This window comes from Scleropages formosus, chromosome 16 (genome assembly GCF_900964775.1).
Source record: "Scleropages formosus chromosome 16, fSclFor1.1, whole genome shotgun sequence".
Taxonomy (NCBI): Eukaryota; Metazoa; Chordata; class Actinopteri; order Osteoglossiformes; family Osteoglossidae; genus Scleropages; species Scleropages formosus.
The window spans coordinates 16,370,488-16,386,651 of record NC_041821.1 but is presented as its reverse complement, the minus strand read 5'-3'; the positions used below and the strand labels follow the sequence as shown (position 1 = coordinate 16,386,651).

Below are 16,164 nucleotides of genomic sequence, written 5' to 3'. Positions count from 1 at the left end.
CAATGAAGGGAAGAGATTTGCAGAAATAAGCACGTACACTGAACAAATACAACACAACATAATACTAAATATTTCTAAATTAAACACTGTTGAAAAATATGTCTAAAATAAAACCTAAAATAAATTGTAGTTTATTTGTTCAAGACGTATAAACTTTAGGAAAGAAAGATGTTTGGATAACAGCTTTGGATAACAATGACGAGGAGTGACGTGATTCCCAGGACTACTGCGGAGACAGCGCTGGCTCATTTTGGGGCTTTCTGGAGCCACGTTCAGACTTGTGTCATTGTGTCACACTTACTATGTTTATATTATTCTTCTTATTATTATTATTATTAGTCAAGAACTTTATTTACTGTAAGGAATCATTTTGCCTGCTAACATAGAGGAGTTTTACCAGAGCCAATCTGGGGAAGAAAAGAAGGGCCAGCTGGCAGTGTGGTGGTTAAAGCTGCTGCTCCTGGACCCAAAGGTTGCAGGTTTGAATGCCACCTTTAGCTGTAGGATGCTTGAGCAAGGTACTAAACTGGCCCAGTAAAATTACCCAGCTGTATAAATGGGGAAATAATTATAAGTCACTTTGGAGGAATGTCAGCAAAATGAATAAATGTGAACTTTGTTGAAAGGAACTCCAGTATAGCCCCAGACAGGACTCAAACTGATAACCTTTAGGTTATAAACCCATACCATCACCAGGACTAGAGTCATCCCCCGCAGGAGCTCGACTTCCGTCCCGCACTCCTCAAGTCAAACCCTGAGCAGCAGGAGTCCAATTGACGCGCGTAAGCCGACGGAGACGGAACTGGTGGCTGCTTTGTTAAAGTGACTGCCGTTGGCCAAATGAGAAGTGCGGCGGCTCTCTGATTTCCATGAGAAAAGGCGATGTGGCCCTCAGAGTCCCTGCTGCTTTGTCCCTGTGAAAGAGACGGATACAAAATGCCACAAAGGAATGAGCTGAAGACTGAGAAGCACCAGACACTTCTTTACTGCTGGCCATCTGGCTGCAGGGTGAACTACAGGAAGCCTGGGTGCAGGGAACAGCATGTGGGAAGAGGGAATCACAGTGCTTTGTTGGGCTCAGGGTAAATATGAAGGTGAGTCAAAAAGTAATGTAATGCAATATAAATGTTTATGTCTACAACAACTTGTCCCGAGTGGGGTCACGGGAAGCCAGAGCCTAACCTGCAAGGAAACACCCTGGGCGGGACGCTAGTCCACTGCAGGGCACCCCAAGCAGGACTTGAACCCCAGACCCACCACAAAGCAGACCCCAACCAAACCTGCTGTGCCACCACACTCCCTGTTTATGTATGTATGTATATATATATATATATATATTAGAAAAAGAAATATATATACATATATAAATATATATATTATAGGAAGGAATCGTGGATATTCTGATAAAGTTTTATGCAGCTACTCATGTGATGTACGTTGGTTCATACGATGGAAAGAAGCTAACTGCACTTAAGAATCACGCATTTGCATCTACGTCTCTTTCCGCTAATGTAATGCACAAATGGTTTTTTCTATGAGATGTAGGTCGCTTTGGAGAAAAGCATCTGCTAAATGGATAAATGTAAAGTAGCCAGAATAATGTTTCTAAAAAAGATTTACGTTACCGCGGATACTTTTTGAATTCCTCTCGTGCGGCACAACACAGTACAATTTATTCTGACCTCGTGCTCTATCCTCAAGGAAGAGCATTTTCGCAGATTACAGATAAAACAAATAACAAACCAAAAAAATGGCAACTGTCTGGCAAATACCTATAACACCACTAACTACCCCGTGAGTCCCCGATTGCGATAAATCTTCCCAGACAGGGCAGCAAAGAACTTGGGTAGGGAACTTCTCAGCGCAAACTCATGCAGCTCCTCCAGGGGACCGGATTTTGTTCATGGACCTTGAGTTGTTCTCACTGGTTGCTGCTTGTTTCTGGGTGGGTCTTTGCTTCTGCTCTGTCCTCACAGTTCCACAAACAAGAGCTTTCCCTCTTAAAACAAATCAAAGTCCCTGCCCTAAGACTAAAGGAAAAACAAGCAAAACGTATGTAAAATGTTATAGCGAGTTACCCGAACCGCTATGTAACTTTGCCGAATTGTGGCAGTAGGTAACATAGTGGTTGGTGCATCGCTTTGGGCCGAAATCTCTGCTGCAGTTCCCTTGATCACACTACTTGCTCTGAACTGCTCCAGTAACAATGAATCCACTGTGTAAACAGCCATGAGGAGCTTAGTACACCTTCTGGGCAGCTGGGTGGCACAGCAGATGTTGGCGGTGCCTAGCAACACCTGCGCTGAGCATTCAGACATGGGATTGAATCACCTTGCTCTGTGCTTAGTTTGCTCTTCTTACTGTGTTTGTGTGGGATTCCTCAAGGTGCTCTGGTTTCATCCCACAGTCAGAAGACATGTGTTTAAAGTAGATTGGTGACTCTAAATTATATATATATATATATATTGTGTTTGTGCGAGGGGATGCTGTGGTGCAGTGGGTTTGGCCGGGTCCCACTCTCTGGTAGGTCTTGGGTTCATGTCCCGCTTGGGGTGCCCTGTGACAGACTGGCATCCCGTCCTGGGTGTGTCCCCTCCCCCTCCAGCCTTGCGGCCTGTGCTGCCAGGTTAGGCTCCGGCTCCTTTCCCCGCGACCCCGAATGAGACAAGTGGTTCATACTATGTGTGTGTGTGTGTGTGAGATACATTCCTTGCTGTATAAATGTGTGAATGACAGCAGGTAGTTTGGTGCAGCGTATCTAGTGCTACAAGACTCCTTGGATTAAAGCATCAGCTAAACACACACACACACACACACACACACACACACACACACACACACACACACACACACACATTTTCAGAACCGCTTGTCCCATACGGGGTCGCGGGGAACCGGAGCCTACCCGGCAACACAGGGCGTAAGGCCAGAGGGGGAGGGGACACACCCAGGACGGGACGCCAGTCCATCGCAAGGCACCCCAAGCAGGACTCGAACCCCAGACCCACCGGAAAGCAGGACTGTGGTCCAACCCACTGCGCCACCGCAGACCCCTGCATCAGCTAAACAATATTTACATAATTATAATCACTGCAAGTCACTCTGGAGAAAAGCACCCGGTATAAATATTAATACATAACATTAAAACTCCTGAGGACACATTCGTCTTTATAGCTCCTTTGAAAGGAGCGCAACAAAAATGTTTGAATCTTCAGGCTTTACGCCACTTTCGAAACCAGTAAGGAAATCACACGCAGCCCAGGAATGACTGCTTGCGTATCAGACGTCCTGCTCTGCACTCACCCTCCAGCCACACACACTCACGCACTTATGCCACACCTTGTGCCTTGTCTGCTGTTGTTACAGCACTGCCAGGAAAAACAGTATTTCTTTATTCCAAAATGAGTACGTGCAATTACTAACTGAACCTTCAGTCCGCATGAGATGGATATTTCTAAGACGAAAATCCATAAAAAGATCAAAAGTTCAGACATACAGTGTATATACATAAATGGTGCACAAACAACAGTTCGTGTTTATGTGTGCAATTTTCCAGAGCTCACAGGAAATAACTTAGCAGAAGATGCATTCTTCACGCAACATTTCAAAATGAAACGTCGTCACCTGAACGACTTGGCGATGGCTGCATACGCACATACTTGAGTTGGGTGCGACAGCCATTTCTCGTAACGCAATGAGCCGAACGTGTGTGTACAGGGAACGTTGACAGCAAAAATATCCAAAGACATGTTGTGAGCTCCAGGGGTACTGACCCCACTGACTGTTTTCCGCAGAGGGTCCTCAAGACGAAAAACATGTCTATGCCAAAAAAAAAAAAGTTATTCGACCCACCTACACACAAACCTGTGTGCGGAGGTGCTCTCGCTGTGCTGTGATGGAGGAGCGTGACTCACTGCTGTGGTTTCAACAGCAAATAGCTGAATACGTGCCCAGTATCACCTGCCCAAGTCACACAGGTGGGGCAATAAATAAGAAAATGATTGTCTGAATTCAGTGTGCTCTATCTAGCATTGCGGGTCACTTTGGACAAAGATGTCAGCTAAATACCGGTTAATCGCTGTATTTCACTTTGCAGAAAAGTGCTGCATGAATAAATGTAATCACTAAAGCTGGAAAACAAAGTGGTGGCTCACAGGTTCTCTCAGGGGGTGGGTTATTCGAGTTTTTTTTAGCTTCGCTCTGGAGTTTGGGATTTCCACATGGACTACTGCAAGTCCCTTCTGTTTGGCCTTCCGGGCGCCGCCATCAAGCATCTCCAGCTGATCCAGAATGACGTTGTCTCTCTCTGTTGCTAACTGTAGCTTCTCGTATCAAGTTCAAGACTCTGCTTATGGTCTAAAAGATCATTAGCAGATCTTCTCACTGATCACCCCAGGAGCACCACGCTCTTCTATATCTATCTGCACCTCTTGCCCCGTCCAGGAGTCCTTCAAAATGGAAAGCCTGCTGGTTGTCTTGGTTGCGATGTGGTGCTATGAGCTCCCTCTCCCTCTTTTCCTCAGACCTGCTGAGTCCCATCCAGCATTGAAAAAGGGTCTCAACAATAATCTCATTCACACCCATTGTCTTGCAATCTTCTCACAGCTTTGCCAATTAGTTGCAGGGCCTTCAGATTGCCAGGCGATAACTCTAACCGCTATGCTGCACTACCTTCTGGTCTAAGAGTACTGAGGTCTGTCTGCCTGAGGTGCAAGTTTGCATCCATTTCTCTGCTGTGAGGCACTGCTGTCCCTGTGCTTCCTGCAGTACTACATATTAGTGTTGTTTTTCTCACCTACAAAAATGGAAAATGATGCATCACAAAAGATCCAGTCTGATGTCCCCATGAGGCCCCCGATGCGGTAACATGAAGGTGCTAGCTTATGAAAATGATGTCTTCCACAAATTATGTGTAAAGTCATCTCTGGATTATTTGTTCTGTGAAAACCATCTTTAATTTGTTCAAAAACCCCAACACCCAAGCACCTCTCTCCAGCTTTCTCTCTTATGGAAGCATCTAAATTCATTCTTGAATTTTGACAGCTAATTATTTGACAATGTATATAAAATATACAATTTAACAGCCAAAAGTGTTTTGATTTTCAAGTGTTTGAACAAATTGGACTGAAGCAGTGATTAAGGGGCCGCAACATTTTTTGAATGACTTGATTCTAAATTCAAGGCTGTGAGGGTTGCACCTTGTGAAAAACATTTTTACTGACCATTTGACATCTATGAAAAATCTGCTATTTTATTAGCTACTTAATGGACTTTAAAAAGTTGTATGCGAGGGGAATTGTACTGCATGGTAGTGCTTCTGTTACCACAATCACACATAAATAAGTGGTTATTGAAAATTAAGGGACCAAATGATTCAATTTAAGCAAATCTCAAAGGAACAATACATCATGATGCAGCCATTTACACTGGCTCCATGGGTTGTGCATTATTAATGATAAACATTTTCCACATTGTTTTTAAATTGCATTTTGTCCATTTCCCCATTTTCTAAAATTACTGTTACACAGCAAAAGATGTACAACTCCATGACTAGCCATTAGTTGGGAATAAAACACACCAAAACAGTAAAGGAGTGTGGGACCACCTTCACTGAGCTCCCTTCCAGTATTTACAGTGTTTCTGAGTGTCTGCGATAAATAACAAGATGAAAATGCTGCATGTTGGCATTGTCACTGAGTATAGAGACAATGTGTTGTCATTTCCAATAATCTTAAATTAGTTTTCACTTTAATGTGTACTGAAGCAATACAAAATGTTAAAACATCAAATATTTTCAATATATAGCTTTGTCCTAGATTTCTACAGAACCTAACCTATAAGTAAGTCATAAAATGTCTATTATAAACTGTGATTGTGTAAACAATGAAGGGAGAAGAAAGTGTGCAGAAGCTGACCAATACTGCACATGTTCACAGAATGAATGGGTCAATTATTGGAATTTGGAAAGTGCAAATGATACATTTTCTGTCATTTTTAATTGTTTAAAGCAAATAAAAAAATCAAATAAGTCTTAAACGTTTTTTAAATTTTATTACAGCTTTATATAAGGCTTTTTTTAGAACTAGCAACATCTGCATTACTCAGCTTTTGATTGAATTCACACCAAAAGTGACTTTGGTTTTACAAAAGAAGTTGAGAACAGACTTCCAGTCTCAGTCACGTTCATAAGCTGAGGAACCAGTGTGTACTGTAGGTTACAAGAAAAAAATACAATGAGTTCAACAGTGCACAGTATTTTCCTTTTATCCTGAAAACTGCATCTAGTCCTAGGTTGATCTTGTGTTAGCTGCAGCACAGTATTTCATCTTGCAGTGTCATATAATTCTTACCATGTAAGCCCTTATTGTATTAAAAAAACTAACATCAGCTAAATAATAACTAACAGTAACAGATGTGTCCAAATACTACATATTACATGCTGTTGACAAGTATTTTTTATAGCTAATAAAGAGTAATATGCCACATCACCATGTAGCAAACTACTACATAATGTACATATCGCTGTAAGCTGCCTTGGACAAAGGTCTTGGGTAAATGAAGGATAATGCTAATAACGTAAATCATTTCAAAAGCAGATTCAGGAATAAAATGTCAATTTGTTTGTTGTTTCAATTTTCTTACAGAAGGCTTCAAGGTCATTTAACCATAATACAACACCTGGCAGGACCATGCCTGTTTACACACTCAGTCTCCTTTGCCTGTAGTCTAGTCTTTTAACACTGAACCACAGATCTGGGTCTCAAAATCAAGGCAAAGTACAGTGATATCTGTGTTTATATGACAATTACACAATAAGAATTATAATTGATATTTTAATCATTTGACCAATTTATACAGCTGGGAATTTTGATTGGAGTAATGCAGAGTACATCACTAGCTGCACTTCACCCACTAGGGCTGGTTCTCCTCTCCATTTCTGTTAAAGCCTCACTGCTTATATCTTACCTGCAGCAACTGAGGGTGCATCTGATCATCTGTGAGTAAGGTAGAAAGCAGTGCACACAGTATAATGTCACTGATATGTATTCACGTCTTTACATCTCATAAAAATGCATACAGTAGCTTATTAAAACAATTCATTCTAGCGCATTTAAATCCACATCCTCATGCTGTCCTACAAGTGTACTTTAAAAAAGCACCATGAACACAAGCACCAAGTCAGGTCACCTGATCTTCAACGCACACATTCTACTTAACCAAAGACAAACTCACATAAATGAATCCTTTAGAAACACGCATACACATATAAACACTCACAAAGCCAAGTAAAACCAGAAAAATAAACTGTTGTACCTCCTCCAGGTCCCTCACAGGTCAACTGAAGTTCTACAATTTTTTTGGTTTAAAAGAAACCTGTCCTTCCGAACTCCATTTCAGCTGCAGGGCCTCTATTGTCCAGAGACTAAAATGCAGGGCAGCACCATTCTCTAACTGGTGCTCTAACTGGCATCCCCTAGGAACCCTCTGCCCCTTTACAGCTACTCCTCAGCCTCACAGAGGTATCCTGTTTTGAGTCCGTCAACAGTTCCCTTACGGAGGCCCTCCGTCTTGGGACAGACTGCCCTGCTGGATTGCCGCAGTAGCCATGCTGATGGCTTCCTCCAGAGTCTGCTGGTCCTCCAGCTACAAATGGGGACAAATGTTTAACTACAGCATTATGTGTCCACAGTCCTCCATCTGCAGAGAGGACATATTCTCATCTACAGCACACTATACATGTATAATGCTCATGTTAACATGTGAAGTCAGTCTGTTTACAGAAATCACATGCCACACAGTGCATTGCACTGCTGGTCTATAATGCATCAAATATTCTAGTTTATTAATCTTGCAGAGCTTCGTATGTAGGCTGAAAGAAACCACGGTCTGGATACTCACCTGGACAGCAATCTGAGTACCATTAGCTGTAGCCAAGAGTGCCACCTGCTGGTAACTTGGGCTGGTCATCCCTGAACCTCCAGTCATGCCATCTGATGTTACTATGGCAACCTGACAGAGTGACAAGTAAAATACTTACATTTTCAAAGAAACTTTAGATAATCAAACTCAGAAAATGAGAAATGTAACTTTAAGAAAAACAGTGAATAAAAATGAGTGTTTGTGAAAGAGAATAAAAATATTTACTCATTCACTCATTATCATTAACCGCTTCTTGTAAGGCTTGGTTGTGGTGGTCCGGAGCCAATCCTAGAAGCATACAGCGCCAGGCTAGTCTGGATATGCCCCAAAAGGGACACCAACCCATTGCATAGCAGTGACGCACACACGCCAACTATGCACACTAATGGCAATTAAGAATCACCATTTCATGGTTTCATGTCTGAACTGTGGGAGGAAAATGGAAAACCCACAGGAAATCCACAGAAAAATGGGGAGAACATGCAAACTCAAAGAATTAAATTTTACAGTGGAAAAGAACTAAATATTTAAGAGATGGTGAACACTTTCCAAAGATGCCATCTCCCCACTAATGAGACAGAAGCAACCCCCATACCGGCTGCAGCTCTTTGCCATCTCGTGCAACCATGGTGACTGTGTGCTGCCCTGTGCTGTCCACAGTATCTTGGTTGGCAGGAACTGTGATAGTGGTGCCATCCTGGGTCACCATGGTGATAGCTGTGCCCAATGCCTGCAGCTCTTCATGTGATAAGCTGACCTGGATGCATAGGTAGGAGATACAGGCACTTCATCTTTGACTTTCACCTGGCAACAAGCACTTCCTGTGAAGACCCGTATAACTAACAGTCGCCATCGTTGATTCTGAGATGAGTTCTCGACTCCATAACACAATAACTTAGTAGGCATCAGGTCCAAGACATACTGCAACCCTCTGCCTACCTGCTGACCCCTATCTTGTGTTATTAGAGCAACCTGGGAGTTGATAGTATTGTCTGTCACCATAACTTGCGAGGCCTCCTCCTTAGACTCCCCTCCCTCCAGGAAAGCCAGTCTGGGCTGTTTATGTGGCGGCTCCACAGCTTCCACCTCTGCCAATGTGAAAATGGCAACAACATAGCAATAACTGCATTCCTCTGTCCATGTCCCACATGTATAATTACAATAAATCTAAATACAATTATGAGCAACATATTAGGAAATCCTGGTCAAATGATCACATTATTTTCTAGCATTTTTATACAATCAATGTTATTAACATTGATATGCAATGTGCAAAACTTTGAATCCCCACTTAGCAACACCTTCTTTGGTTGATACAAAAACTTTCAAACATATTCTGCAGCTAAGCTTTTCAGTTCCTTCATCTCCTACACCATCTTGACTTCAGTTGTTACCTATTACTTCTATTCCTTTATCATTCTTTTGACACTCGACATTACTAGCTGGACATGTTAGAAAGTTCTTTATAGCATGTTTTATGTCTCCTAAAAGTCATTTTTAGTCAACTGAAGTTTTAGTCAAGTCCTCAAACAATTGTTTAAGGGTCTCCATGGCTGATGAAACCAGACAAACACAATTACATGTAATATATCAACTCTTCAATTGTTCTTATGTACTGAAGCCCTAAAAGGTGGACCTTCTAGTCCAACAACCCCAGCTCACCTTCCTCAGTGCTCTCAAAGTCACCATGTGTTGTGCGCTTGTGCATGGCAAGGGTGGAGGTCTGCCGATAGGTCTTGCCACAGTGATTGCAGGTGTAGGGCTTGCAGTGTGTGTGCACCACATGATGCTTGTACAGGCTGGAGTACTCGGTGAATCGCTTGCCACAGCCGGGCACTGTGCACACGTATGGTTTCTCACCTACAGGGGCACCACAGGGGGAACAGGTTCTACACAGGTTCTGTAGAAAAGGTTTCCTACTATGCGCACATGTAAATGTCAGCTGTACCACTGAATTTACTTCCATATGTGCATGAAAAGTGTTTGCTCCCTTTCCATATTTTTGCTTTTTTCAGCTTATTGACATTAAATCGGATCAGATCTGTTAGTCATTTCCAGTAGTAAACAATGGAATCTGAGACAGAAAAATTGCCCCCAATATTGATTTTATATCATTTACTTGGTGTGGAAGATAAAAAGTGCAATCATAGGTGTGGAAAAAAAAAAAATCTGCATTTTCAGAATCAGGAACCAGTTGCACCACTTTTAGCTGCAATGACTACAACTAAATGCTCCCTGTAGCTGTTGACCACAGTCTCATATTATAAATGAGGAATTTTGGCCCCCTCCTCCATGTGAATACAGAGAAAACTGGAAAGAGGGTAAATACTGTTCACGCAGCGCTGTAATTCAAATAGTACTTTAAATTGATGCTAATATAGCAAATAGACGCCTCGTTGAATGTTCATTCTTTTGTGTGTCCTTATGCGGCATCTTACCTGTGTGGATTCTCATGTGGTTCTTGTAGTTGGTAGCACTGGCAAAGCCCCGCCCACAGCCTGACTCAGGGCACATGTAAGGTCTCTCTCCTGTGTGTGTGCGGATGTGCACCTTGCGAATGTTGGAAGTGGTGAAGGACCGCCCACATCCCTCAAATGGGCACTTGAAGGGCTTCTCACCTGTACGGGGGCATTCAAGGCTGTAAGTTCAGCAGGCTCAGACTGGTCTACTAAATTCCCTTTGCACAGATCTTCCTTAATTAAACCCCTCTGAATTGGTGATTATGAAACCAGGGCACAAAACAAGAGCAGCGAGAGAAATTACCCCAAACCTGTGATGATCTATATTTAGAGTTTATTATTGTAACCTGAAAGTTCATAGCTCAAAATGTTCCTGTAAAAATACCCAGCAATATAAATGGGTATATAATTGTTCGCAGCTTGCCTTCATAAAACACAAACATTCTAAGTCACCTTGGACAAAGCAGCTTAAAAAAAGGTTTATAATTATTTACTGATTAAATTAATGTGTCTGTATTTTTCTTTGTAAAAATCAGGGTGTTTGCAACTCTGGACGCGTCCTGCTTAGTTTACCTGTGTGCGTGCGAACATGCTTCTGCAGGTCCCCTGATGTCTTGAAAGCCTTATAGCACATGTCCTCAGGGCATTTATAAGGCTTCTCTCCTGTGTGTGTGCGCAAGTGACTCTTCAGTCCATAGCCCGTGGCAAAGGCTTTTCCACAGGTGGGCACATCACACCTGTATGGTCGGTCTCCTGTGTGAGCCCGTTCATGCACCTGCAATGTCCACACCACACCATAAATAAAGAAGTCAGCATCTCTCCAGCTTTGAGTCTGCAAAATCACTCAAAAAAAAAAAAAAAAAAAACAGGAGTCTCTGACATCTGTCTCAATGCTAATATCAGGCTTGTCCAATAAGAAAAAAGGAGAAAATACTTCCCACAGGACAATTTTGACTTTTTACTAATCTTCAGAGAAAATCTCCTTCTTGAATCCATGCAATAGCAGCATAGAAATATAAGTAAGAATGCATAGTTTATTTGGATGAAAGTGCAAAAGTTTAAGGCCAAGCAGTAAAGATGGGCTTTGAGCTGCAGCAGGTCTTTCAGCTGATTCATACAGATTGTATTTCTGAGACCTTGAGATGATGCGCAGTGGTGTACAAACGTCCACAGCCCTCATAGTCACACCGAAAACTTTTCTCTGTTGTCTGCTGTGCCTTGGTGGAAGCCCACGACTTCTCTTCGATCATCACCTGAGTGGGTGACATCACCAAGTCCTGGTCACACGATGTTCCCAATAAGTTAATGTGCTATTGAACAGCCCAGTGTTCTCCACATGATTGGCTACCAATGGCTCGTCCCTTCAACATCAGCCATTAACTGGTCCCACACACTTTTGTCCAGTTAACCAATTCACCTTTTATTCCCATTCATATCCACATCCCCAGCTCTTCCCCTCACTCCTATCACAACGCACCTGCACCGTTGTGTGCTCCACCCTGGAATCCATTTCCTTGAGCACTCTGGCACCATTGCTGATACTGTCCTCTGCCTCCTGTGCAGGTAAGAAAAGGTTACAGAAAAAAGTTATACACAGAAAGGTTTGAATTTTGACCATAGCAGGGGTGACAGGCTACTACACCAGTTAACGTACATACTGGTAAGACTATGAAAATGAAATGGGGAAAGCGGTATTACAGTAATCTTCAAAATTTGGGATGTATACCTTGGAGGCATACTGCTCCAGTGTGGAGATGGTGTCAGGGTCTAAGGCTTGTTCTCTGGTCAGCTCCTCAAGAGTGCCCCCTGGCTGGACAGTGAGGATAGTGCGGCTTGCCTGTAAGGTGACTGGGTGATGGATGTAGGCCGTGCTACCGTCTTCCAGCTGAACGGCTTCCACTGCACTTGGGTCATAGCCCTCTGCCACGACAAAGACCACAACACCCTGACAGTAATACTACAAAAAGGAATACCTTTCAGAGTGCTCTGGGGACCTTTCAAGGTGCTGTGGACATACCTTTAGGAGTGTGGTGAATGTAGGCTGTGCTGCCATCTTCCAGCTGGACCACCTGTCCATCTTCAAAAGGCAAGGCTTCTATTTGGAGAACAGTAAAATCATAAGGCAAAATCAAAACTTTAAACACAAGCACATGCCAAATATACAATGACACTGTGCACATCCATTTATACCACATGGCTGGAACATATGCCTAATCCCAGCAGTGTGTGTATAGATGGGGGTGTTACAGGTATGGATGGAAATGCACTGTACCTGGGTGTGCTCGCCACTGACCTTTTTGCTGAACTGTGACTTGCTGTATATATGCTGTTGTCCCATCCTCCAGTTGGATGGTATCGCCTTCCACCAGGTTCCCATCTGCAAGAACAACAGATGAAACAAGATGGCATGTGACTAAAAGGCTGTTCCTCCCTGCTTCCTATAAGACCTATAAACTCTTTTGTACACAAGCTCAGACCCTTCTCCTTAAGTTCCTTTCCTACTCACACACAGTGCCAACCAGTGGCTTGCTTTTGCAGAAATATGGGCACATCTGGTCTGAAAAGACATTCTTATAAATCAGTCTGCATAAAATGCATGATGTATGGATTTCTTTCAAAGTAACACATTGCATTAATAATATTAATACACCTATAAACTATTTGTAAGGTTTATCTTTTTCTCGGTGGGAGCATAACCAGAAAAATCTACAAAAGCACAAATTAAGGACTTGATACATTAATTTTCAATTTACAGATTCTGAGTTCTATGAAGGGGGCGTGGTGGCGTAGCAGGTTTGGTCGGGTCCTGCTCTGTGGCAGGTGTGGGGTTCGAGTCCTGCTTGGGGTGCCTTGTGATGGACTGGTGTGCCATTTTGGGTGTGTCCCCTTGCACTGTGTTGCTGAGTTAGGCTCTGGCTCGCCGCATCCCCGCTTGGAACAAGCTGCTTCAGCAAGTGTGTGTGTAGGAGAGAGTTCTGTGAATTCACTGAATTTATATCTTTAAATCTAACTTGCGATCAGTATTTTCACAGAAACAAGCATTTCCGTATGCATACAAAGGAAATTTTTGCCAATTTTTCTGGTCAGTGTCCCTTTTCAAACTGTACTTAGCAATACAGTAATAAAGGGTAACTAGTGAAGGGAAACTGTCCTGGGTTATGTTCATTAATGTTAACTCCTTCAGTATGTGTGTCCATTTGCAATCTGGTGATATTTGACCAAAAGTGGGTATTCATTTTCAAGCATCTCAAGCATACATAATTTTTACCGCTGAAACCAATGGCAAGTGAACTCAAATTACCTTTGTAAAGCGGGGCAAGACTATGTTAATATAAATATTCAGCAATGTGTCAAGCACACAGTTTAGACCTTCATGTTGGGCCAGTACAGGATGAGAGGATCCTGCGTAGTGGTCAACATGCTCACCTTTGATGGCTTGCTGGATGTAAGCTGTGGAGCCATCACTCAGTGTCACAGCCTGAAGCCCCACATCCTCCATACTTCACGTTGTCTCTTCTGTTGTAGGTGTGGCTGGGCTTGAGGTACCACAGATATGAATGGTCAGCGTCTTCCAGGACTTTATCGCGAAAACCCTGCGGGTTCTTTTAGAAGGGGATGGACCTTATTGCAATTACAGTAGTATAGTATAGTAATATACTATAGTAGTACAGTAAAGGACTTGGTAAGGGTGAAAGATGACAAAAAATTTGACTTTAAGAATAAATCATACTTTTATTATTTAGCAGATTATTTGACATATCTAGCCATACTGTTTCAAATGCAAAGGTTAGGGTAAATACACATTCCTCTCTATCCGTGTTGGCAGTCATTCACTCACAGAGGTTTTTTGTATCGTTTGCCCTAGACTAGTCAACTATTATCCAGCACAGCGGAGTTTATGTTTTTCACAGCCAAAAAGCAAACCATGCTATTCGAGTAGTCCACAACAGCTAGTAGAATATTACGTTTTCATTTAGTTGATGCTTTTCTTCAAAGTGACTTACAGTGTCAAGCTACTTACAATCATTTACCCATTTATACAAGTGGGTGATTTTACTAGAGCAATTTGAGGTAAGTACCTTGCTCAACGGTACTACAGCTGGAGGTGGGAATTGAACGTATGACCAATGGGTCCAAAGGCTGCAGCTCAAACCACTACACTACGAGCTGTCCCATATCAACAAGAGCCAGTGAGGATCTCACTGGGTCACCGATGGGCCACTGTTTGTAATAACTGATAATCTCAGCACATCTGGGCAGACCAAGTTGGAATAAATAACGGAATTAATGTGAGTAGTCCACAAGGGTCGGATTTGATTGGCTGGCACTTCCACACCCACAAAGGAAGGATGCTGACTGATACAGACTAAGAGTAGGGTAGCGCTGGTGCCACCAAGTGGAATTTGACTCATAGCATCCATTCGCTTGGTTTTCACAGAGGTTACAAAAGTGGTTTATGTCCTCATGTCTTTGGACCGTGAACACATGCAGTCCCTACACACAGATTAAAACCTGTGGCCAAAGGTACAGCTCAGACACTGGCACAGTAACGTACTGCAGTGCAAATGGGTAAACGAAGCTCGAAGCTGTTTCTAAGATGGCAAGTCGCCTTGGCTTGGAGAGGCGCGAGACAGACAAAGAAACCGACCCTTAAAAATTACAACCCATCTGAACTGAACGTGATTATGTTTCACTTCTCTACTATCTTAGCATGTTGTCGGCTCTTTCTATGAGCAGCGACAGGACGTGAGTTGATCCGTTTCCAGCAGTTAACTATTATTATTATTCCCACTACCTGGTTACCGTCTCCGCTCATTAAAACGCGATCACCACACACGTCCCGTTTCGCCCTGAAGTTTGTTTACGTGAAACAACAACGGCACTGGCTGGTTCGCGAACTTATCACAATATCCGTTCGTGTTAAAAGTAATACTGATTAATACTAGAAGGGAAATAAAGTTGCAGCTCTTGTTGGTGGTGGAGCAAAGCGAGCCGTGCTGCGTTTTCAGTAACTTTAGCTGCTCGGTTAGCCACCGAGCTCGGCGCGCGCCGCCAGCCAGCACAACAAACAGGCCTCGCCGAAACTCTGCCATTTTATCTTGTGCACGATTCTGTCGCCGCTTTTTTCGCCCGGGTCGCACTCCTCAACCCGGTGGGTTCTTGCAGTCGCGCTCCAGGCGCTGAAACGCAACAAACTGAACAGTGGCTTCGGAAACGGCCGAGCCCTGTGAGCAGTCCCCCATTTTCCTATCCCATCTCTCCCTCGGCTCGGCTCGCGACGCTGCAGCGCAAACTGGGATACTCACCGCCACCAGACCGCCATGCACCAGGCTGCGCGGCCGCCCGGGAATCTGAATGTGTGACTCTCTCGGCAGCCCGGTAATCTGAATAGGCACCCCTGACGCGAGCGAGTTTGTGTTGCATTGTATTTAATTATTTTTAGATATATTTGCATCCTGAGAATTTAGTTTATTTATGGTGGTTTATTTAAGTTTTTGTTCATTTTGTATTTGAGTGATTTTATTTTTGATAAAAGTTAATACAATTTAAAAAACACGGTTGTTTAAATCACGCATAAAATTAAAATTACTCCATAATTTATTGCGGATGACTTTTGTGCAGTTCAACCACACAGTTAACGCGGGCAATATTACTAGACTGAAGTCCGGTACTTTGCTCCAGGCTTGGTGCCGGCATATTTACAGTATATGTTTGAGAAAATATATGGCGTTTTTTAAAACTGGTAACATGGTAGCACTGACTGAAAGAAGCTAAAAGGAGAGAA

The 16,164-nt window shown here is 43.0% G+C and overlaps 1 protein-coding gene across 4 annotated transcripts; it reads right to left on the bottom strand.

The window, feature by feature from the left end:
• Positions 1–6,096: 6,096 nt before the first annotated feature.
• znf76 (zinc finger protein 76) lies at positions 6,097–15,722 on the bottom strand. Of its 4 annotated transcripts, none has more exons than XM_018751145.2 (14): positions 15,686–15,722; positions 13,806–13,981; positions 12,673–12,756; positions 12,397–12,474; positions 12,106–12,299; positions 11,857–11,934; positions 11,516–11,632; positions 10,953–11,154; positions 10,359–10,538; positions 9,583–9,780; positions 8,920–9,008; positions 8,516–8,677; positions 7,900–8,010; positions 6,097–7,644 (listed from the first exon to the last, which is right to left on the bottom strand). In XM_018751145.2, the coding sequence occupies exons 2-14, from the start codon at positions 13,876–13,878 to the stop codon at positions 7,552–7,554; spliced, it is 1,659 nt and encodes a 552-aa protein (XP_018606661.1). In that variant the 5' UTR covers positions 13,879–13,981; positions 15,686–15,722; the 3' UTR covers positions 6,097–7,551. The 4 variants fall into 4 exon arrangements, with proteins under 4 accessions (XP_018606661.1, XP_018606660.1, XP_018606662.1 ...); XM_018751144.1 differs by lacking the exon at positions 15,686–15,722 and adding an exon at positions 15,175–15,679; XM_018751146.1 differs by lacking the exon at positions 15,686–15,722 and adding an exon at positions 14,459–14,481.
• Between the last annotated feature and the right edge of the window lie 442 nt (positions 15,723–16,164).